At 53.0% G+C, this 18295-nt stretch overlaps 1 protein-coding gene across 4 annotated transcripts in view; it reads left to right on the plus strand.

Moving 5' to 3' along the window:
- The first annotated feature begins 5298 nt into the window (after positions 1-5298).
- Positions 5299-18295, plus strand: part of EVI5L (ecotropic viral integration site 5 like) — a 28857-nt gene continuing 15860 nt past the window's right edge. For 2 of the 4 annotated variants that reach the window (XM_045863132.3, XM_045863134.3), the window contains exons 1-2: positions 5299-5454; positions 17116-17299. In XM_045863132.3, coding sequence (XP_045719088.1) covers positions 17163-17299 — 137 coding nt within the window. In that variant the 5' untranslated portion in view covers positions 5299-5454; positions 17116-17162. The remainder of the gene's footprint in view (positions 5455-17115; positions 17300-18295) is intronic. The other 2 variants (XM_045863133.3, XM_045863135.3) reach the window with 1 other exon arrangement.

Below are 18295 nucleotides of genomic sequence, written 5' to 3' on the forward strand. Positions count from 1 at the left end.
TCTATATACCTGCAATAAGCAGTCAAAAAAGATAAGTAAAGCAATTCCACTTACAGTAGCATCTAAAAGAGTAAAATACCTGGAAATAAATTAAACCATGGAGGTGGAATGCTTGTATATTGAAAACTATAAAATGTTGTTGAAAGAAATTAAAGAATATATAATAGGTAGAAAGATACCCTGTGTTCATGGATAGGCAAACTTAATATTCCTAAGATGTCAATACTTCCAAAACTATCAATGGATTCAGTACAATCCCTGCCAAAATTCCAACAGTCTTTTTAGCAGACGTGGAGATGCCAGTCCTCAAATTCATATGAAATTGCAAGGGGCCCCAAAAAGCCAAAACAATTTCAAAAATGAAAATCAAAGTCAGGGACGCGTGGGTGGCTCACTCGGTTAAGTGGCTGCCTTCAGTTCAGGTCATGATCCCAGAGTCCTGGGATCGAGTCCTGCATGGGGCTCCCTGCTCAGCGGGGAGCCTGCTTCTCCCTCTCCCTCTGCTGCTCCCCCTGCTTGTGCTCTTTCTGTCAAATAAATAAAATCTTAAAAAAAAGAAAGAAAGAAAATCAAAGTCAGAGGACTCACACTTTCAGATTTTAAAACTTAATACAAAGCTATCCTGACATAAGGATAGACATATAACCAATGGAACAGAATTAGGAGTCCAGAAATAAACGCATACATCTATAGCCAGTTAATTTGTTACAATGGTACCAAGTCTATTCAATAGGGAAAACAATAGTGTCCTCAACAAGGGTGTGGGACAACTGGATCTCCACATGCAAAAGAATGAAATTGGACCCCTACTTCACCCCAGATATAAAAATTAACTGAAAATAGGGGCGCCTGGGTTGCTCAGTTGGTTAAGCGACTGCCTGCCTTCGGCTCAGGTCATGATCCTGGAGTCCCGGGATCGAGTCCCGCATCGGGCTCCCTGCTCAGCAGGGAGCCTGTTTCTCCCTCTGTCTGCTGCTCCCCCTGCCTGTGATCTCTCTCTCTCTGTTGAATCAATAAATAAAATCTTAAAAAAAAAAAAAAAAGTTAAAATCTTCATGGGGCGCCTGGGTGGCTCAGTCGGTTATGCGACTGACTCTTGATTTCGGGTCAGGTCATGATCTCAGGGTCCTGGGATCGAGCCCCAAGTCAGGCTCCGCACTCAGTGTGGAGTCAGCTTGGTATTCTCTTGCTTCCTCTACCCCTCCCCCACTCGTGCACATGCACCTTCTCTCTCTCTCTTACTCTCAAATAAATAAATAAAATCTTTTTTTTAAAGATTTTATTTATTTATTTATTTGTGAGAGAGAATGAGAGAGAGAGAGTCAGAGGGAGAAGCAGACTCCCCGCTGAGCGGGGAGCCCGATGCGGGACTCGATCCCCGGACTCCAGGATCATGACCTGAGCCGAAAGCAGTCGCTTAACCAACTGAGCCACCCAGGCGCCCAATAAAATCTTTTAAAAACCAAATAGTTATAATTTTTTAAATGAAAAATAACAAGTACTGGCAAGGACGTGGAGAAACAGGAACCCTCATGCATTGCTGGTGGGAATGTAATCTGATGCAGCCACTGTGGAAAACTCTTCTGGGTCCTCAAAGAGCCAAACACAGAATTACTCTATGGTCCGGCAATTCTTACTCCTAGGTAGATAGCAAAAGAATTGAAAGCAGGAACTCAACTAGATATCAGCACATCCACATTCATAGAAAAATTATTCACAAAAACCTGAAGATAGGAACCACCTGAATGTCCATCAACAGAGGAGTGAATAAACAACATGTGGTTCACACATCCAATGGAATATTATTCAGCCGTAAAAAGGAATAAAGTTCTACATGATAGGTGAACCTAAGTTCATCATGCTAAGTGAAAGAAGCCAGACACAAAAGGACTGATATTGTATGATTCCACTTATATGAGGTCCCTAGAATAGGCAAACTCATAGAGACAGGAAGTAGAATAGAGGGGTGAGGGACAAGGGGACTGGGGAGTTAGTGTTTAATGGGGACAGTTTCTGTTTGGGATGATGAAAACTTTTTGGAAATAGATAGCAGTGCTGATTGCACAACACTGTGAATGCACTTAATGCCACTGAATTTTAGTCTTAAAAACGGCAAGAGTTATATGTATTTTATCACAATTAAAATTTTTCCAAAAAAGAGGGACTCCTGGCTGGCTCAGTCGGTAGAGCATGTGACTCTCGATCTCAGGGTCAAGAATTTGAGCCCCATGTTGGGCATGGAGGCTACTTAAAAAAAAAAAAATAGTTGGTTTTTTTTTTTTTTTTTTTTTCAAAAAAGAGAAAGAAGTCACAATGCCTCCTAGGATCTAGGCTTAAAACTAGCCCAGCATCACTTCTGATGTAGTCTGTTGGTTAGAACAGGTGACAAGACAGCTCAGATTCAAGTGACAAGAAAACAGACTCCACTTCCTCATATAAAGAGCTACAGATACTGTGGCTTTTCTCTCTCTCTCTCTCTCTTTCTCTCTCTATGAGACAAATGAGGTCTAGGCTCACTCTAGTCAATATTCATAACAAATGAATTTCGAGTCCAAAGTTTAACCCAGAAAAAATTTTTGATTGTGCTAAAATTTGTTATCAGCAAAATACTGAGAGAAGAGTCTTTTAATAAATTCAAATGTGCAAAATTCGACTCTGGAGAAATGACAACCACATACCAAAAAAATCACAGTGGTAGAATTAGCAGTTGGTAAAAATTGGACAAAATGAGCCTGATTAATGAATCGAATGTTTCAAAAAATCACATGGAAAAAAATGTTCCTGATAAAGATGATTTCAATCAAGTAAAACTGAGCATAGAAGAAAAAGTTGGGAATGGTTTAGCTGCACCAAACAGAAAAGTGATCCAGGAATCTAATTGGCTAAATGCAGTTTGTGATTCAAAAGTATTTTCCAACAGAAATGTGTTGGATTTTTTTTCCACTGTGCTTATAAAAATGGAATCAAAGTGTCCCCAGAATAAAACCATCCTTTGTGTGAAAATGGCAACGTGAAGACAAGAGGGTCAAATGTCCTGTGCATCTTTTCTTGTGTTTGATTTTATTCACCAGACACCAGATGCTGCTAATCTCCCAGGCAAGGCCCCAGAAATGAACTGGTCATGACCCTTTTCTGGGGTGCCCTGGACCCCACCCAGACATGTGCTTCTATAGACCCCTTTGTCTCTCACATCCCTGCTGCCAGTCCGGGTTTTTCTGTTCCTTGGAAGGTGTGACTCACACCAAACTGTTCTTTCCTGAGGGGAACACTAGTGGGGAAAACCTCTGGAAACCCAGGTAAACCCCAAGACTTTGGCCCTTATGATGGCTACTCAGTCCCCCACACTGAGGGATCACGGGCAGCCAACATAAAGATTGTCCCTTGCTGGTCACTGGATCCTTACCATGTCCTGGCATTATTCTTACCCTCCTGACTTAACGCCCACCCTGCATCGCATTTCTAACCACGTCCATGCAGGTCTACGGAACCCCCTCAAGCCCACCCAGAAATTGAGGGACAATGTCAATGAGATTCATTTCAGCTTCATACTCTGCAAATCCAAAGTCACATTATAACTTTGTCAGGACTATGAAATGCCCAGCGGAGAAGCTGACTTTAAAAGAAGTGAGGTAAAGATGTTCTTTAAAAAAAAAAAAAAAAAAAGGGAGAGGGTATACAGGCATGTGGGGAGAAGGAATGCATTACATTTATTTTTACCACCCGAGTTTTTAGAAATATGTTTTGGGGCTTTTCTTACAGTTCCAGAATTTTAATAGATGCAATGTAGATAGTAAGAGATAGAGAGGCAAAGAGGGTGTGGACAGTATTCAGAGAGTTAGGCAGGGGAAGAGAGGATACAGACAGAAGCAAAATGCAGATGGAACAGAGTGTAGACAGAGGCAAAGAGAATGGCCAGGGGCAGGCAGCGAACAGATGTCAGTCATTGCTCCCAAAACCAGATAGAAGCCCCTAGTATTTAGAAGGTTGAGATCTCAGACCTTAGAAGGCCCTGACAGCCCCACTCTCTATCCCAGCCCTCGCACACCCATTTCTGCCTCCCCATTTTCAGCCCCCATCCTGAACTTACACTGTTACCTTCTCTTCTGTGTCCTTCCCTGCCGCATCCCCTCCAGGGCCCATCCCTTGGGATGGAATCGTGTCCTTTTTGCTAAATCTTGCTTGCTGTCAATGACTGTCCCTACATGCTCCTCCCCAGCCTGAGTGACACTCCCCCACCCTTTTCTTCCCTGTTGAGTCTTGGGCCTACCATTCATTTATTCATTCATTCATCAAGCATTTATACTTGGTTCCCACGAGCCTGGCCCCTGCTCAGCAACGCTGGGGACGCGGGGGAGACCTGACCTAGGCCCTGCATCACCCACCCGCCCCCACCCTCCAGGTGGGGGATGGGAGGGCCGTGTAAGCAGTGATGACACAGCCTGATCAGAGTTTTGATGGGGGAACTTAAGGCACTGTGAGCCCCAGGGAAGATACTTAACCAAGCCTAGACTAGGTTAGGGGACGGGCCTGAGCCTTGGACGAGACCCCACCCTCAGCAGCCCCGCCCCCAGCACAGAGCTGGGCGCAAAAATGCGGTCCCATCACCGCCCCCTCAGCCTGCCAACGCCCCTGCTCAGACCCAACCCGTTAGCCTCTCCCTTACTTGCCCCGCCCCATTATTGGTCTAGGTCACGCCCCCCTCAGCCCCTCCCCCATTTCATTCAATCCGGCCTCAAGCCCCACCGCCAGGGAGGCTAACCCCAAACCAATCTCACGACCCCATTGGCCAGGCAGTGTTACTGCACCGCCTTCCTTCAGTGTTATTGGGTCCCCAGGTGTCAATCTTCTTTATAGAGTCCCAGCAGTTGCCATGGCCGAGATTTGAGGGGCAGATAATAATGGACGGCTCAGGACGGCTCGTTATTGGGCAGAGAGCCCGGCTCTGGGCGGGGCTTAGGGCCAAACGCTTGGCTGCCTCCGTCTGGGGTTCTTCAGGGCCGCAGCCTTCCCTCAGAGACACACCCCTCTCTCCTTGTCATTGGTGCCCCCAGGTGTTGCTCAACAGGATGCCACATTTCGATAGGCAAAACCACCCGTCCTTCACTGCTTTCCTAATTTCAATTTGCTTCTCTCCTTAGAGGCGGCAACCTTCTGGCCGTAGCCAGGCCCCCCTCACGGAATGGCTACGGATTGGCCCGGCAACCCGTCACTCCTGGATGGTGGGCGGAGCCAGGGTGCCTGGGGGCGGTGAATTGGCTGACTGGGCCTCGGGGGCGGGGCAGCCGCTCCTGTCAGCGGGTGAAATGGCAGCGGCAGAACCGGCGGCGGCCGCGGTCCCGGGGGGCGGCTGAGGGGGCCGGGCCGGGGCTGCGGGGCGAGCAGCGCGGCGGGGATCCAGCGGCGCGGCCCGGGACAGTGAGGCTTGGCACGGCGATGGCAGCGCGTTCGGCGCAGGTAGGCAGGCGGCGCGGGCCGGGCCTCCCGGGCGCCTTCTCAGGCCGGCGGCTCCGCGCTGCGGCCCGCTGGGGCCCGGCAAGACCGGGACTCGGGCTGCCTCGCCACGGAACCCGCGCTGGGAGCCCTCGGCACTCCCGGAACGGACCCTAGCCGTCAGCCTTGGGCCGAGGCCCCCGCCCACCCTCGTCCCGGATGCCTCCGGACCCCTCGGGGCCCCTCCCCCGACCCTTCCGGGCGCCCCCCTCCCCCATCCCGCCCCCTCTGCAGGGGCCTCCCCCCACTCTCCGGCCGTGACCCCCGCCCACGCTTTCCATAGACCCTCAGGACTCCTCCCGGACCCTTCAGGTCTCCCCCAACCCCCACCCCGCAGACCCGCCCCCCAAGGCGCCCCCCCCCCTCAGGGCCAGGACCCCCGCCTCCCGCTATCCGGATCCCTCAGGACCCCTCCCATCTGCAGACCCCTTGCCACCCCATCCCTCCCCTCACTTCGCATCCTATCTCTGGGCCCAGACCTGCCCCCAGCCCCAAGGCTAGGAGCCTCAGAGCCCTATCCCTCCCTTTCAACCCACAGGACCCTTCCCCTAGCCTCTGTAAATCAGGATTCCTACCACAGGCCTCCGCTCAGCCTGCTGGCCCATCTCCCCCCCCCAGCAACCCCATGCCCAAGGGCACCGGGAAAAATCACTCCTCAGGCTCCTCCCAGGACACTCCAGCAGCTGCACACACACCCCTGAGCCTGACTCGTCCTGAAAATCCACCCTCACCTCCTGCTCAGGACCTCCCAACAGATAGTCTGAACCTCCCTCAGGTTCAGAGGCACACATCTTTCTGAAAGCCCCACGCTCACCCGTGCGTGCCCCCCGCCCCCACACACACATCTGGGAGCCAACAGTTCTCACAGAGATGACCATGAACCCTCGACAACTCATACTGACAGACACCCTGGCCCCTAACACACAAACAGCCAGGAGCCCCCTGATCTGCAGGTGGGCGTACACACACACACACACACACACACAGAGCTAGACACTTGGATCCCTAGCATGCACAGAGGAACGCAGACCTCCAACATAGACCCAGACAACTGGGCCCTCCCCACACACACACAACACAAACACACACTCTCACACGCAGGAGTCCTTTGCACTTTCACACACCATGGATCCCACCTGCCCAGGTCCTCCTGTGGTGCCCAGAGCTCCCAGCTCAGGCCAACTTGGAGACCTGAGCTGCCTACCCTGCCCCAGGCAGCCAGCCTGCCCAGCCACACCAGCCTTCCTGACCTGGGGAGGGTGGCAGGGTGACCCAGAATCTCCCAGCACCCCTGTGGACACCTGCCCCAGGCCTCTTCCCCTTTATCCATCTCCGCCTGCTTTGCCCTTCTTCAAAGGGAAGGGCACTCACTCTCCCTCCTACACTGAAGTCTTCCAAAAGGAAGCACTGCCTGCCCCCTGATTTATGCCATCCCCTGGTGAGGAGGGGTTCAGGCTGCTCCTGGCCTAGTCCTGAAGTCTGACCGGACTGGGAGGACCAGCCTCCTGACCCCATCTCGCCTGCTGGCCTCAAATGGCAGGGCCAGCACTGTTGCCAGGGGCAGCCCCTGATAGCCCGCATGAGTTCCTTCACCCACGACCAGTGTATCATGCCAAAATGAAACGGCTTCCTTCTCTCCTGGCATTTGGGACCCAGTGGGGCTGGGTTTGGGCCTGCCAGAAGCAGACAGCTCTTTGTTAAGGAATATTTTCAGAAGGGAAGAATGTGCTGAAGAGGCTCGGGTGGAATACGAGTGAGTAGTCAGCTTGGTTTTCCCCTTGGCCAGGCTTTGATCAAGCCAGAGGACCATGTCCACCCATCTTTCCCGGTTGTGTTGGTTCTCTCCTTTCGTCCTGCCACCCCACAGCTCTCACCCTCAGGTCCAACCTGTGGGTTTCCCTGGGCTTTTGTGGTTGGCTGCGGGAGGTTTGGAAGGAGCTGCAGGTGGCTTGGCCCTTGCAAAGGGATGAGGAAAGAAGATCACAGAACTGGCGAGATGGTGTGGCCAGGACTGCAGGGAGTGAGGAGGAGCCTGGGTCCCGCCCGTGCAGAATCCAGATCAGTCCAGCCCCAGCACTGCCTGTCTGGGCTCCTTTGAGCCACATGAGCATGCCTGGAAAGCCCCAGAGATGCAGGCCCAGGCTTCTTTGCAGATATTCACCAGTGGATTTTGGACGGCCCAGGGAAGAAGCACCTATTGGCTCAGGGCCTCAACTTCTCCATCTGGAAAATGGGGGGATAAATCCTTAGACCCTTGCTTTGTACTGCAGGGGAGCCAGTGAGGTTAGGATGTGGTCCTGAATGTCCCCTGGGCACCGTGTGGGAGGGGTCAGTGGGGTCCAGCAGGGCAGTCACCGATCTATGGGTGATAGCAGAATCATTGGCTGCCCTGGTCCCCTGGTTGTCATTAGTTGACGCCTCACTGGATAATGGCCATCTCTCTGTGGCCAAGCTGCATCTCAGGAAGCCGGCTGAGAGTTGGGGGTTGAGAGATGTTCTGTTGTGGGATTCGTGGCCGCACAGAAGCCTCCTGTGGGGACGGAGGGTAGGAGGGGGCCTACTTGCTGGCAATGCCCTCGCCTCGCGTACACCTCTGACGCACAGACCCGGGTAGGGAGAGGCTCATTCTGCCCACTTGCTGAAGGGAGGAGTGGATGAAGACTCCTGAAGGTCACGAGGCACACAGGAAACAGTCTCCACAGCCTCCCCAGGGTGGGCCCTTGTGCAGATGCAGTGGGGCCAGAAGGCTCTTCAGAATAGACTATGAACTCCTTAGGAAAACACGAGAAAGCTTCCAGGGAGGGCTTGTGAACAGTATCATGCACTTTCACCCGAGGCTGGGGGTACAGGCCTGTGTCTTTGGATATGCGCTTTGATGGGTGCGGGGGGCGGGGGGGCGGCGAGGCGGAGAGTGATCTCAGTTTCTTCTGGCAGAATACAGATGCTGATTGTTCCAGGTGAATCCCCACCACGTGCTAGGAACTGAGTCAGGTGCTGGGATATGAAGGAAGGTCACACGTGGTCCCTGCCCTGCCTCTAAAGACCCTCTTGGCGCACCCTGATCGGGCCCATCCCACATGCCAGGCCTGGTGCCAAGCACCATTTATGTATTATCTCATTTAATCCTCCAAACCATGGGGAGGAACCAAGATTCCAGTGTGCACCCTCACCATCACGTCCTGCTGCTTGCCATGTGGAAGCATGAGACAGAATTATGCCCAGCATGCTGTGGGAGTACAGAAAAGGGTCCAGTGCATCCCTGAGCCATCAGGGAAGGCGGAACAGGGATGACATGTAGGCCCAGAGAGGAGCTCTCTGGGCAGGCGTGGTAGGGAAGGGCATTCCAGGCAGGCAGAGTGTTTGGACAGAGGCTCACAAAGCAGGAGCAAGTGTGGTGCATTCAGGGAGCCATGCCTTGTTCGGTGGGCCTCATCCTGTACTCCCGGTGTCCCAGATGCAATCCATAGGGCACATACTGCGCACCCCTCCCTGGGAAAAGGGACCCGTAGTTGGAAGAACTCAAGAGAGGGAGCAAGCCCTACCCTGCCCAGCAGGAGTCTGTAGCACACCTGTTCCAGAAGTCAAACGGGAGTGACAACGGACTCACCGGAACCAGGGGAGAGATTTATCTTCGAAGGCCCTGTCCGCACAGCTCACTTGTACTTTTCTTGCCTCACTCAGTGTGCTGTGCTGTGTTGTGAGATGGTTTCATTGAGGTGCGTCTCCCACACCGGCCCACTAGTCCCACAAGGGCAGGGAGCCTGTCCATTTGTTCACGGCTGAATCTCAGACAAGTGTAGGACACATAGCAGATGCTTAGTAAATACTTGCTTCGTTTTAGGATCTGACAGTCTTCCCTACCACCCACTTAGGGAAGACGGCCTGGATCTCTTCCACAGAAAGAGGTTGACCCATCTGCCTCGGAGAGCTCCCAAAGGCAGGGTGTACCCACCTTGCCTCCTGCCCCCTGGCCCTGCAAGACTTTGCCACTGACACAGGCAGCAGGAAAGATACCATCTTGGCTTTGAAGAGCCAAGAGCCTTTGCAGGATGCCCCTTCTCTTATTCACCTGTCCCTGGAAGGCTTATAAGGGCTTTTAATTTTCTCCCTTGTCATTCTCAAGGACCTAAAATATAGAGAAATGAGGGATTTGCCAGGAATGAGCCTGTTTCCATGGCAGAAAGGAAGTTGGTGATGATATAGGGTAGTAAACATTTTTTTTTTTTAGGCCAGAAGGGATTCCACAGGTCATAATGGTCCACCTCTCAGATTTTAGTCTGAAGGTATTTGCCGCAGCTGTTACTTCCAATAATGATAATTATAGTTTCACTGCTTTAATTTAATTTAATAATTATGCTTTCTCTTTAAAGGGGGTCTGTTGCAGAGGAGAGGTTTGTTTTTTCATTCCACGAATATTGGATGCCTGATGGTGTGCTAGACTCTGGGGATCCAGTGGTGGCTAGATAGCCCCTGTCCACATGGAACGTTCCATCTAGCAGGGAATACCACGGACCAGCTCCTGTCCTAAGCACTTGACGAGTTTAGCTCAGGTATTCCTCCCAACGAAACCTGGGAGGCAGGTACTATCATTAGCCCTGTTTTCAGATGAAGAAACTGAGGCAAAGTGTATCACAAAGATATACAATGGTGTAGGAGGGATTTGAACCCAGGTTACTGGCTCTGGAGTTCTCACAGAAGGCCAAGAGATCTAAGAGCAGTTCTACACACACACAGCCATGTGAAGAAGGGACACGGCTATGGAAACATCCACAGCATAGAGGAGCAGCTAGAACTGGGGAAAAGAGGAGGGCAGACAGTAAGCCCTAAATTCCAGTTGCTGTCCTTGTTATTCAAGCTTACCCATTGGCTGCCCATCCCTCGGCAAGGAAAAGGACCCAGACACGAGGCCATTTCCCTAGGAGTTGGAGCCAGCCAGGACCATGGTGGTCTGCTGGCCCACACTGACAGTCCTGGCAGGCTGGGCATATGGGGTCACGTGGCATCTCCCGAGGCATCCGGTTCAGAAATGAGTCTGTGTCCCCCATAATCATTAGAGGTGGAGGATCAGAAGCTGGGCGGGGCGGAGGTAGGGAGCCAAACTGAAAGGAAACCTGGGGTCTTTATTCCTTCCTCTGAAATTGCCAAGCTCTCTGCAAGATGGCGCGCACACGCATACTCACTCCCTCTCCCAGTTGAAAAGTAATGACTGTGCTTTACTGAGTGCCCAGTAAATTGGGCATTCGTGCTTTAATGTATATTGTTTCTAAAGTAAAAGAATGCAGAGAGCGGCAACGCAGAGGATCAATTTAGGGCAGAGGCTCTGGAGTCAGAAATCCAAGTGCAAATCCTTCCTCCCCTGCGGCCTAGTCAAGGGAACCTGTGAGTGTCCCACTTGCTATGGGACATGCATTACAGCTGGCCTTTACTTTTCTGTCTACACTGATACAGAATCTTTGTTTTAAATTATTTTTAAAATAGAGTTTATTTTTTAGAACAGTTTCAGATTTGCAGAAAAATTGAGAAGACAGTAGAGGGTGCCTGCAGACCCCACACCCAGTTTCCCCGATTAGGAACATCTTCAGTAGGTCTGGTGCATTTGTTATAATTAACAATGTTGATACATTAACTACAGTCCACACTTTATTCAGATTTCCTTAGTTTTGCCCTAATTTCATTCTTCTCTTCCAGGAGCCCATCCTGGATCCCACATGACATTTTGTCATCAAGCCTTCTTAGGCTTTCATGGCTGGGGCAGTCTCTTAGACTTTCCCTATTTCTGATGAGCTTGACAGAGGAGGAGGACTGGTCAGGCATTTTCTAGAATGTCCCCTGATCTGGATTTGTCACATGTTTTTCTTGTAGTTAAACTGGGATGATGTGTTCTGGGGAGAAAGATACAGAGGTGACTGCCCTTGTTAGCTCATCATGGGCCCATGCTCTCAATGTGACTTATCACTGTTGATGTTGACCTTGATCACTTGGCTGAGCAGCACAGACATTTTTGTCTTCATTCATTCAGGAAATGTTTATTGAGCTCCTACTAAATTCCAGATGTGTTAGGAGCTAGGAGTAGAAAATTAAGAAGATAGGCCCTTGCCCTCAATGTTCATGACCGGGGTGCCTGGGTGGCTCAGTTGGTTGGGCGTCTGCCTTTGGCTTGGGTCATGATCCCAGGACCCTGGGATCGAGCCCCACGTCAGGCTCCCTGCTCAGCGGGGAGCCTGCTTCTCTCTCCCTCTGCCTGCCTCTCTGCCTACCTGTGCTCTCTATCTCTCTGTCAAAGAAATAAATAAAAAATCTTTTAGAAAAATTATAAAAAAATTTAAAAATAAGAAAAAAGAATGTCCGTGACCCAGTAGGGCAGGCAGGCGTATATAAAAGTAATTGCCATGGACTGTGACTTGGGCTGAGGTGTAAGGGGCAAGTATTTTCAGAGAGAGAAGTGAGCCAGCATGCTGGAGGTGGGGGTTGACAGGAACGATTTCACCAAAAAAGATATTCAAACCAGGTGTTGGAAGATGCCTTTCCAGCAAGAGGGAACAGCATATGCAAAGACACAGGCATGAAGAAGCAGTGGTCCTGGAGGGCTGAGCATCGTGGGGCTAGGATGAGGGAGGAAGCAAGGCTGGCAGGGCTGTGTGCACCAAGCAGAAACATCTGGACTCCATCTCCAAGTAGGGAGTGGCTGAAGGGTTTGGGCAAGCAGCAGGAGGGTAGTGCCAGGCTTGGCCTGAGCAGGTGGGTGGAGGGCAGCGCCATGGACCCAGCTAGTCCCGCTTGCAGCAGGAGGAGGCACTGGCTTTAGTCAGGAGAGTGTTGAGTTTGAGGAGCATCTATCTCCACACCAGGGACCAGGAGGGTCTCAATAAAATGCAAGCCCAGCCAGGCTCCTGCCTGAGCCCACTTGGCCCTGTGGGGGCCTGGCCCCTGCAGAACTCTCTAGTCTTTTCTGGAGTGGCATGCCTCCCTCCTGCTTCTGCACCACCCTTCCTCTGCCAGACCAGCCCATCCCTTATCTTTTTCTCTCAGCTATCATTCACATAACATAAAATTCACCCCTTTAAAGCGAACAGATCAGTGGGTTTCAATATATTCACAACGTGGTACAACTGTCATCACTGTCTAGTCCCAGAACATCTCATCACTCCAAAAAAGAAATCCTGGATGCAGGTCCCCCATTCCCCCCACCGCCCAGGCCCCAGCCCCTGGCAACCACCAGCCAACTTCCTGTCCCTATAGATGTACCTATTCTGGACATTTCCTATCAGTGCAGTCATGTCACTTGTGATCATTTGTGTCTGGCTTCATTCACTGAGCATAATGTCTTTAAGGTTCATCTGTACGGCAGTGTATGTCAGAGCTTCCTTCCTTTTTTATGGCTGAATCATATTCCAGTGCATGGATGGACCACACTGTGTTTATCCGGTCATCCATCAGTGGACATTGGATTGTTTCCACTGTTGGGTATGAATGACGCTGCTGTGAGGAGTCACATATAAGTTTTCATGTGGATGTATGTTTCTCATTCTTTTGGGTAGATAGCTAGGAGCAGAATTGCTGGGTCATATGGGAACTCCATATTTAACTCTTTAAGGAGCTGCCAGATGGTGTTCCACTCTATCTGTTCTTTGAAGCGTGTCTCTCAATCTGTAAGAGAAAGCTTGGATGATGGTTTCTTACTCTCGATGCCCCGTGTGCTCAGGAGGGCAGCGGCTCCGTCAGTCTTTGCTTGGTGCATTGCCCACAAACATCGGTGGGTGGGCAGGTGGGTGCAGTTCCTCAGATATTTCTCAAGTCCTATGTTGTAGGCCCAGTGCAGGGCACTGCAGTAGTGGGGACCCAGACAGGGGTGGTTCTTGCCCTGGTGGGGGATCTGATGGAGATGTTCGGGAGCCAGTTGGCAATCTTAGATGGTGCTCAGGAGAAAGGACAAGCTGGGAAAAGGAGGCATATATGTGGTCATTTAAGCCTCGAGAGGGAGACTGCCAAGGGCATGAAGGGACAGGGGCCAAGGCAGGGCCCGTGAGGGAGGGGGTGCCATGCAGGAGACTGAGAGGCCCTAGCAGAAAAGTAGGAGAGCAGCCAGGAGCCCAGCCTCTCTGAAGCTAGCTGGAAAAGGATTGCAAGAAGGAGGAAGCATGACTGGCAGTGTGCAAACACCCCTGAGAAGGAAAGAGAAAGGGTGGTGGAGAACACCCAGCAGCTGAGCCTTTCTGCCCCTGTGCGCCCGGCCCCAGCTCACTGGCAATCTCTTCCCACCCCTCTGCGTTGGTTCAGCCTCATAAGCCATGGGCCACCCTACGGGGGGCAGGGGAGTGTGTGTGGAGGGTGGTAGTGCCGGCAGACACAGGGGTAGGTGGCCCACTGCCCACTCTGCAGGACCCAGGACCCCCTTTAAGTGGCTGAGATGGAGCAGAGGCAAAGGGGACTGACGTTGAGGATGCTGAGAGGCTGGGACCTCAGACTTAGTGGGCCTGTGCATGGATCCCAAAGGCCTGTGGCCCCTCCGCACTCAAGGGCACCTGCCTTGTCTCTGGGTCTCTGTACCCATCCAGCAAGGACGGGATGGCTGTGGGGGCGGTGTCTCATCTGCCTCTTTCTCCTCCATATCGCTGGGCCTACAACAGTGCCTGGGCTTCAGATGGCCCTCAGGGAGCATCAGGGAAGGAACAGTTGAGCCAGTAAGAGTTGTAGTGCTCTGGAAGGGAGGCCAGGCCACCCACAGAGCTAGGAGGGCAGCAAGCCAGTGTCCATCCCAATCTACTCAGTCCCAAGGGTGGCAAGATCTGGTCAGTGCAGGAAGTGTGCGTGTGTGCGTGTGCGTGTGTGTGTGCATGCGAGAATGTGGGTGTGAATGAGATGGTGTGGATGTGTATGAGTGTGCGTGTATTTGAGTGTGTCTGTGTGTGTATCCATGTGTGTAGGTGCGAGATTGTGTGTGTCCGTGTGTGCGTGCACACACAAGAGAGTGGGTAGAAGAGTGCATGAGTGTGTGGGGTGTGAAATAGTGTGTGAGTGTAGGTAAGTATGTGTGGGTGTCAAATACATGAGTGTGTTAGTGTGTACAAGGTGTGAGTGTGTGTCTGTGTGTCTGTGTGCATCAGGAGGATGGCTTCCAGGGCCAGGCCGTGTTTAGTCTGGCGATGAGTCAAGAGAAAGTTCCTGAGGGATCAGAAGATTCTGCCTCTCAGACTGCAAATTTCAGCCTTATGTATTGAATCAATTTTATTTCCTGTATGAAATTCACATTAATATGTGATAAATAGCTGAACAAACTGCGCTAGTGGCTGGCCCCGGTTGTGTTTTTAAATCGGAAACCCGGAGTTGAACCATTCCCTTGGGCCCTTTGGGGGCAGCACTGGGGGTGCTAATACACTCCCAGGCTTGGATCTCCTGGGCTCAGCAAGGAGACAGTGGGCCCTGACCACTACACTGGCCACATGTAGTCTCTTTCTCTAGAGCCTCCATTGCTCCCCCAACCCAGCCATGCTTAGGAGGCTGCAGTCCTCACCTCCAACACGTCTTCCCCACCTCCCAAATCTGACGTTGGGAAACCCACACTGCCTTCCCAGCCCCTTCCTGCCCAGAGAGATCCTTCTAGTTCAGCACTTCTTGTCCACAGCCCATCTCTGCCCTGGCTGGTCACAGACTTTGACCCTGTGGTAAACCCCAGAATGCCCCCCCCCCGTCCCTCTCTCAGGAGAGATTAACTCCTGGCTAGACGGTGCACAGTGGCTTGGTCTTTGGGCCAGTCATCCCCGGCCAGCTAGGCGATGGGAAGAAAAAGTCTTCCAGTTCCACCAGCATGTGCCACCTAGAGTTTGTACCGCCCTCAGCACCCAACAGAACTGGAGAGCCTTTGGGAGCCAGAGGCAGAACCAGTGGCCCCGAGGAGACACAGAGACCAGGGAAGGGAGGGTTCTGGGCCCCCTACAAGGTGGAAGAAGAATGATGCCCACCTCTCCCATCCCCCATGACAGGGCAGCACAAGGGAAGGAAGCTAGAATCAAGTGCATGGTCAGGGTCAAGCCCAGGGTCAACCCCAGGGGACCTCAGGTGCTGGTTGGGGTCTGAGTTTGGATTGTGAATAGGTGTCCAGTGACCTGATGGCAGGTATGAAATGGTCTACTGTTATCCTGTCATCGTCCTTCTGCTGCCCAGGGTACCGGATGCCCCCTCTCCACGGACTAGACAAGGACCCCTCTGTGGGCTGAGCTGTCAGAGCCAGGTCAAGTGGGGTCCAAGGGCAATAGTGGATTCCTGGTTCAGAGTATGTGGGGGAGTAGGTGGGCATGAAGGAGCCATCCAAAGTGACAGTGAGGGGAGCAGCATTTCCTTCCTGCCTCCATGGCCCTGGAGATCCCCATCTTCTTCGACCCCTGATGCTAGCCTGGGCTTACCAGAAGCATGACTGAGTAGAAGGAACACCACCCCCGGCCCCTGCCTCCGCTCCCCTAGCCATTCCAACCCCTAAACCCTCCCACCAGGGTGCTGCCTGCTTCTGCCCACAGCCCCCACACCTGGTGTAGCAGAACCCTGGAGCCCAGCTAGACCGTGGCCTTGGCCCTCGCCCTGGAATGAATAAGAATGGCCAGCAGCGAGGGAGGGAGCAGTCATTAAGTATCAGGCACTGTTGTCCCATGTTACATGCAGTGGCTTGCTCAGTTCTCACGGCCACCCTCTGAAGTTGGTCCCATGTGATCCTCAGTCTTTGGAGACTCAGAGAAGCCAAGTGACTGGCCCAAGGCCACACAGCTGGTTGAGGGAGAGCAGCGGTTCAGACCCAGGTTCATTGGAGTCCAGAGCCTTGGCTTTCGGCCTGCTGCTGGGCTGCCTCTCCTGAAGCCGGCAGAAAGCAAGAGGCTGGTGTTCTTGAAGGCCCCGGGAGGGTGGGGCCGGACCATCCCCAAGAAGAACGGGACAGATGGGCCTGGCGCGCACCCGGCACACAGCAGCAGGCCGCGGTCAGGGTACTGATGAGAGCCTGTGGCTCTCGCTCTGCAGCCACTGGGGCGGATCCCCAGCACTTTGACGCATCCATCCCTGGCTTTCCAGCCCAAGGCGAGTGGACTCTTCCGGCTGTTGGCAGCAACGGACAATTAACAGTAGAGAATAATTGCTTCTGGCTGTGCCAGCAACCCACTTTGGTGGATGAGACGGGGAAGGTCAGATGCTGAGGCAGGGCTTCCAGGACCGGCCACAGCCAGAGACAGGGACCGAGGCTGTCAGGAAGGGCCACTGAAGCGGGGGCTTCTGCACCCCCAAGGTCTGAGTGACAGGGACCCTTGCCCCTGGCCCTGCTGAAGACTCAGGAGGGTCAAGCTGAGACTTGGCCTTCATGCCCAGGGACAGCAGGACAGCTCGGGCCCTGGCTGTGGTCCTTCTGTCTCTGTCCACGCATCTGGACACAGGCAGGGCTCCTGGTAGCTAGCATCTGGAGTAGAAGGAGCCAGCACGGCCATCCACTAGGCTGGAGTGCGTGGGGATGAGGGGTGCACCAAGTGGACAGACCAGCCCTGGGTGAGGAAACGTACCCAGGTGAGCAGCAGGCTCAGCTGCCCAGAGCCTGCAGGACAGGGTAAGGCACCCCACCTGGTGCTGACCACACGTGTCTCCGGTCCCCAGACAGAGCTGTGACCTGGCCCTGCTCGCAGCTGTTGAGCCTGCCCACCATGGCGAGCCCCACTCTGAGCCCTGACTCCTCATCCCAGGAGGCCCTGTCGGCCCCCACCTGCTCCCCCACCTCTGACTCCGAGAACCTCAGCCCTGATGAGCTGGAGCTGCTGGCCAAGCTTGAAGAGCAGAACCGGTGAGTTGGGGCCTGGGGGATGGGGAGCGGCCTCGCGGGGGTGGGTGCAGCCTGGGCCCCAAACAGAAGTTCCTGGTGGCCCTCTCACACTCAGAGCTGGGCCTGGCCCTGGGCAAAGGAACAGCTCCCACCAGAGACTTGACAGGGGCTGTGTCCTTGTTGTTCTCTCATCCCTGGATGAACAGACAGTTTCCCCATTCAGATGAAACCTAGGTTTCAAGAGGCCGTGTGAACCTGGCCTTCACCGACTGAGCCTCTGTTGGAGGGAAGAGCAAAGCCTCTGACTCAGCCAGGCCTTCCCACCTTTCTCCTCTGGCCCTCCCCCTGTTTTAAAATGTAGGTGTTGTTATTATAAATCAGATATGGCGAGGACAACAGGTCCAGAGTTTGTTACTCACGGTCCCTAAGAGGTGGCGGGGAGAGGGGCGCCACACCATGTGGGGCTAAACAAGAAAGCACCAGGTCAGTCAGGGGGCAGAGGGAGTGAGGGAAAATGTGAGCAAGAGCCTTTGTTGTGGTTTCTGCGAGGACCAGCAAGGACCAGCAAGGACCATCAAGGCCGTGTGAGCAGGGATAAAACTGGCTCGTTTAAATAATCTCAGCGGGCTCTGGGGTGGGGGCTAGCCCTAGTTGTCTGGCACCTGGCCCTGGGGGGGATCGGAGAAGGGGAGGTAGTTGGTTTGTGGGTTCTAGATTGGCTGGTTTGCATAGGAAAGGGGCACTGGCAGGCAAGTCCTTAACTATCTCTAGGAATCTGCTAGGCCTGCGTGGGCAGTCCCTCCAAGGTCAGTGAGGCCCCAGATGCCAGAGCTGCAGAAACGCGTGGTAATAGAGCCGCTTGCCAGCTGGCTGCCCCCCGGCCAGTGGCTCGCCCTGTCTACACCTGGCCTGTAAAGCACAGATCTTAACGAAACCTGCCCTGCTGGCTTGATACAAGACTAAGTCAGCTCCTATACATGCTTCTCAGCCTAGTGCTAGACACAGAATGGAACACTC

The sequence above is a fragment of the Mirounga angustirostris genome, unplaced genomic scaffold (assembly GCF_029215605.1).
Source record: "Mirounga angustirostris isolate CCGP_5_RB_7025 unplaced genomic scaffold, mMirAng1.0.hap1 SCAF_1, whole genome shotgun sequence".
Lineage (NCBI taxonomy): Eukaryota > Metazoa > Chordata > Mammalia > Carnivora > Phocidae > Mirounga > Mirounga angustirostris.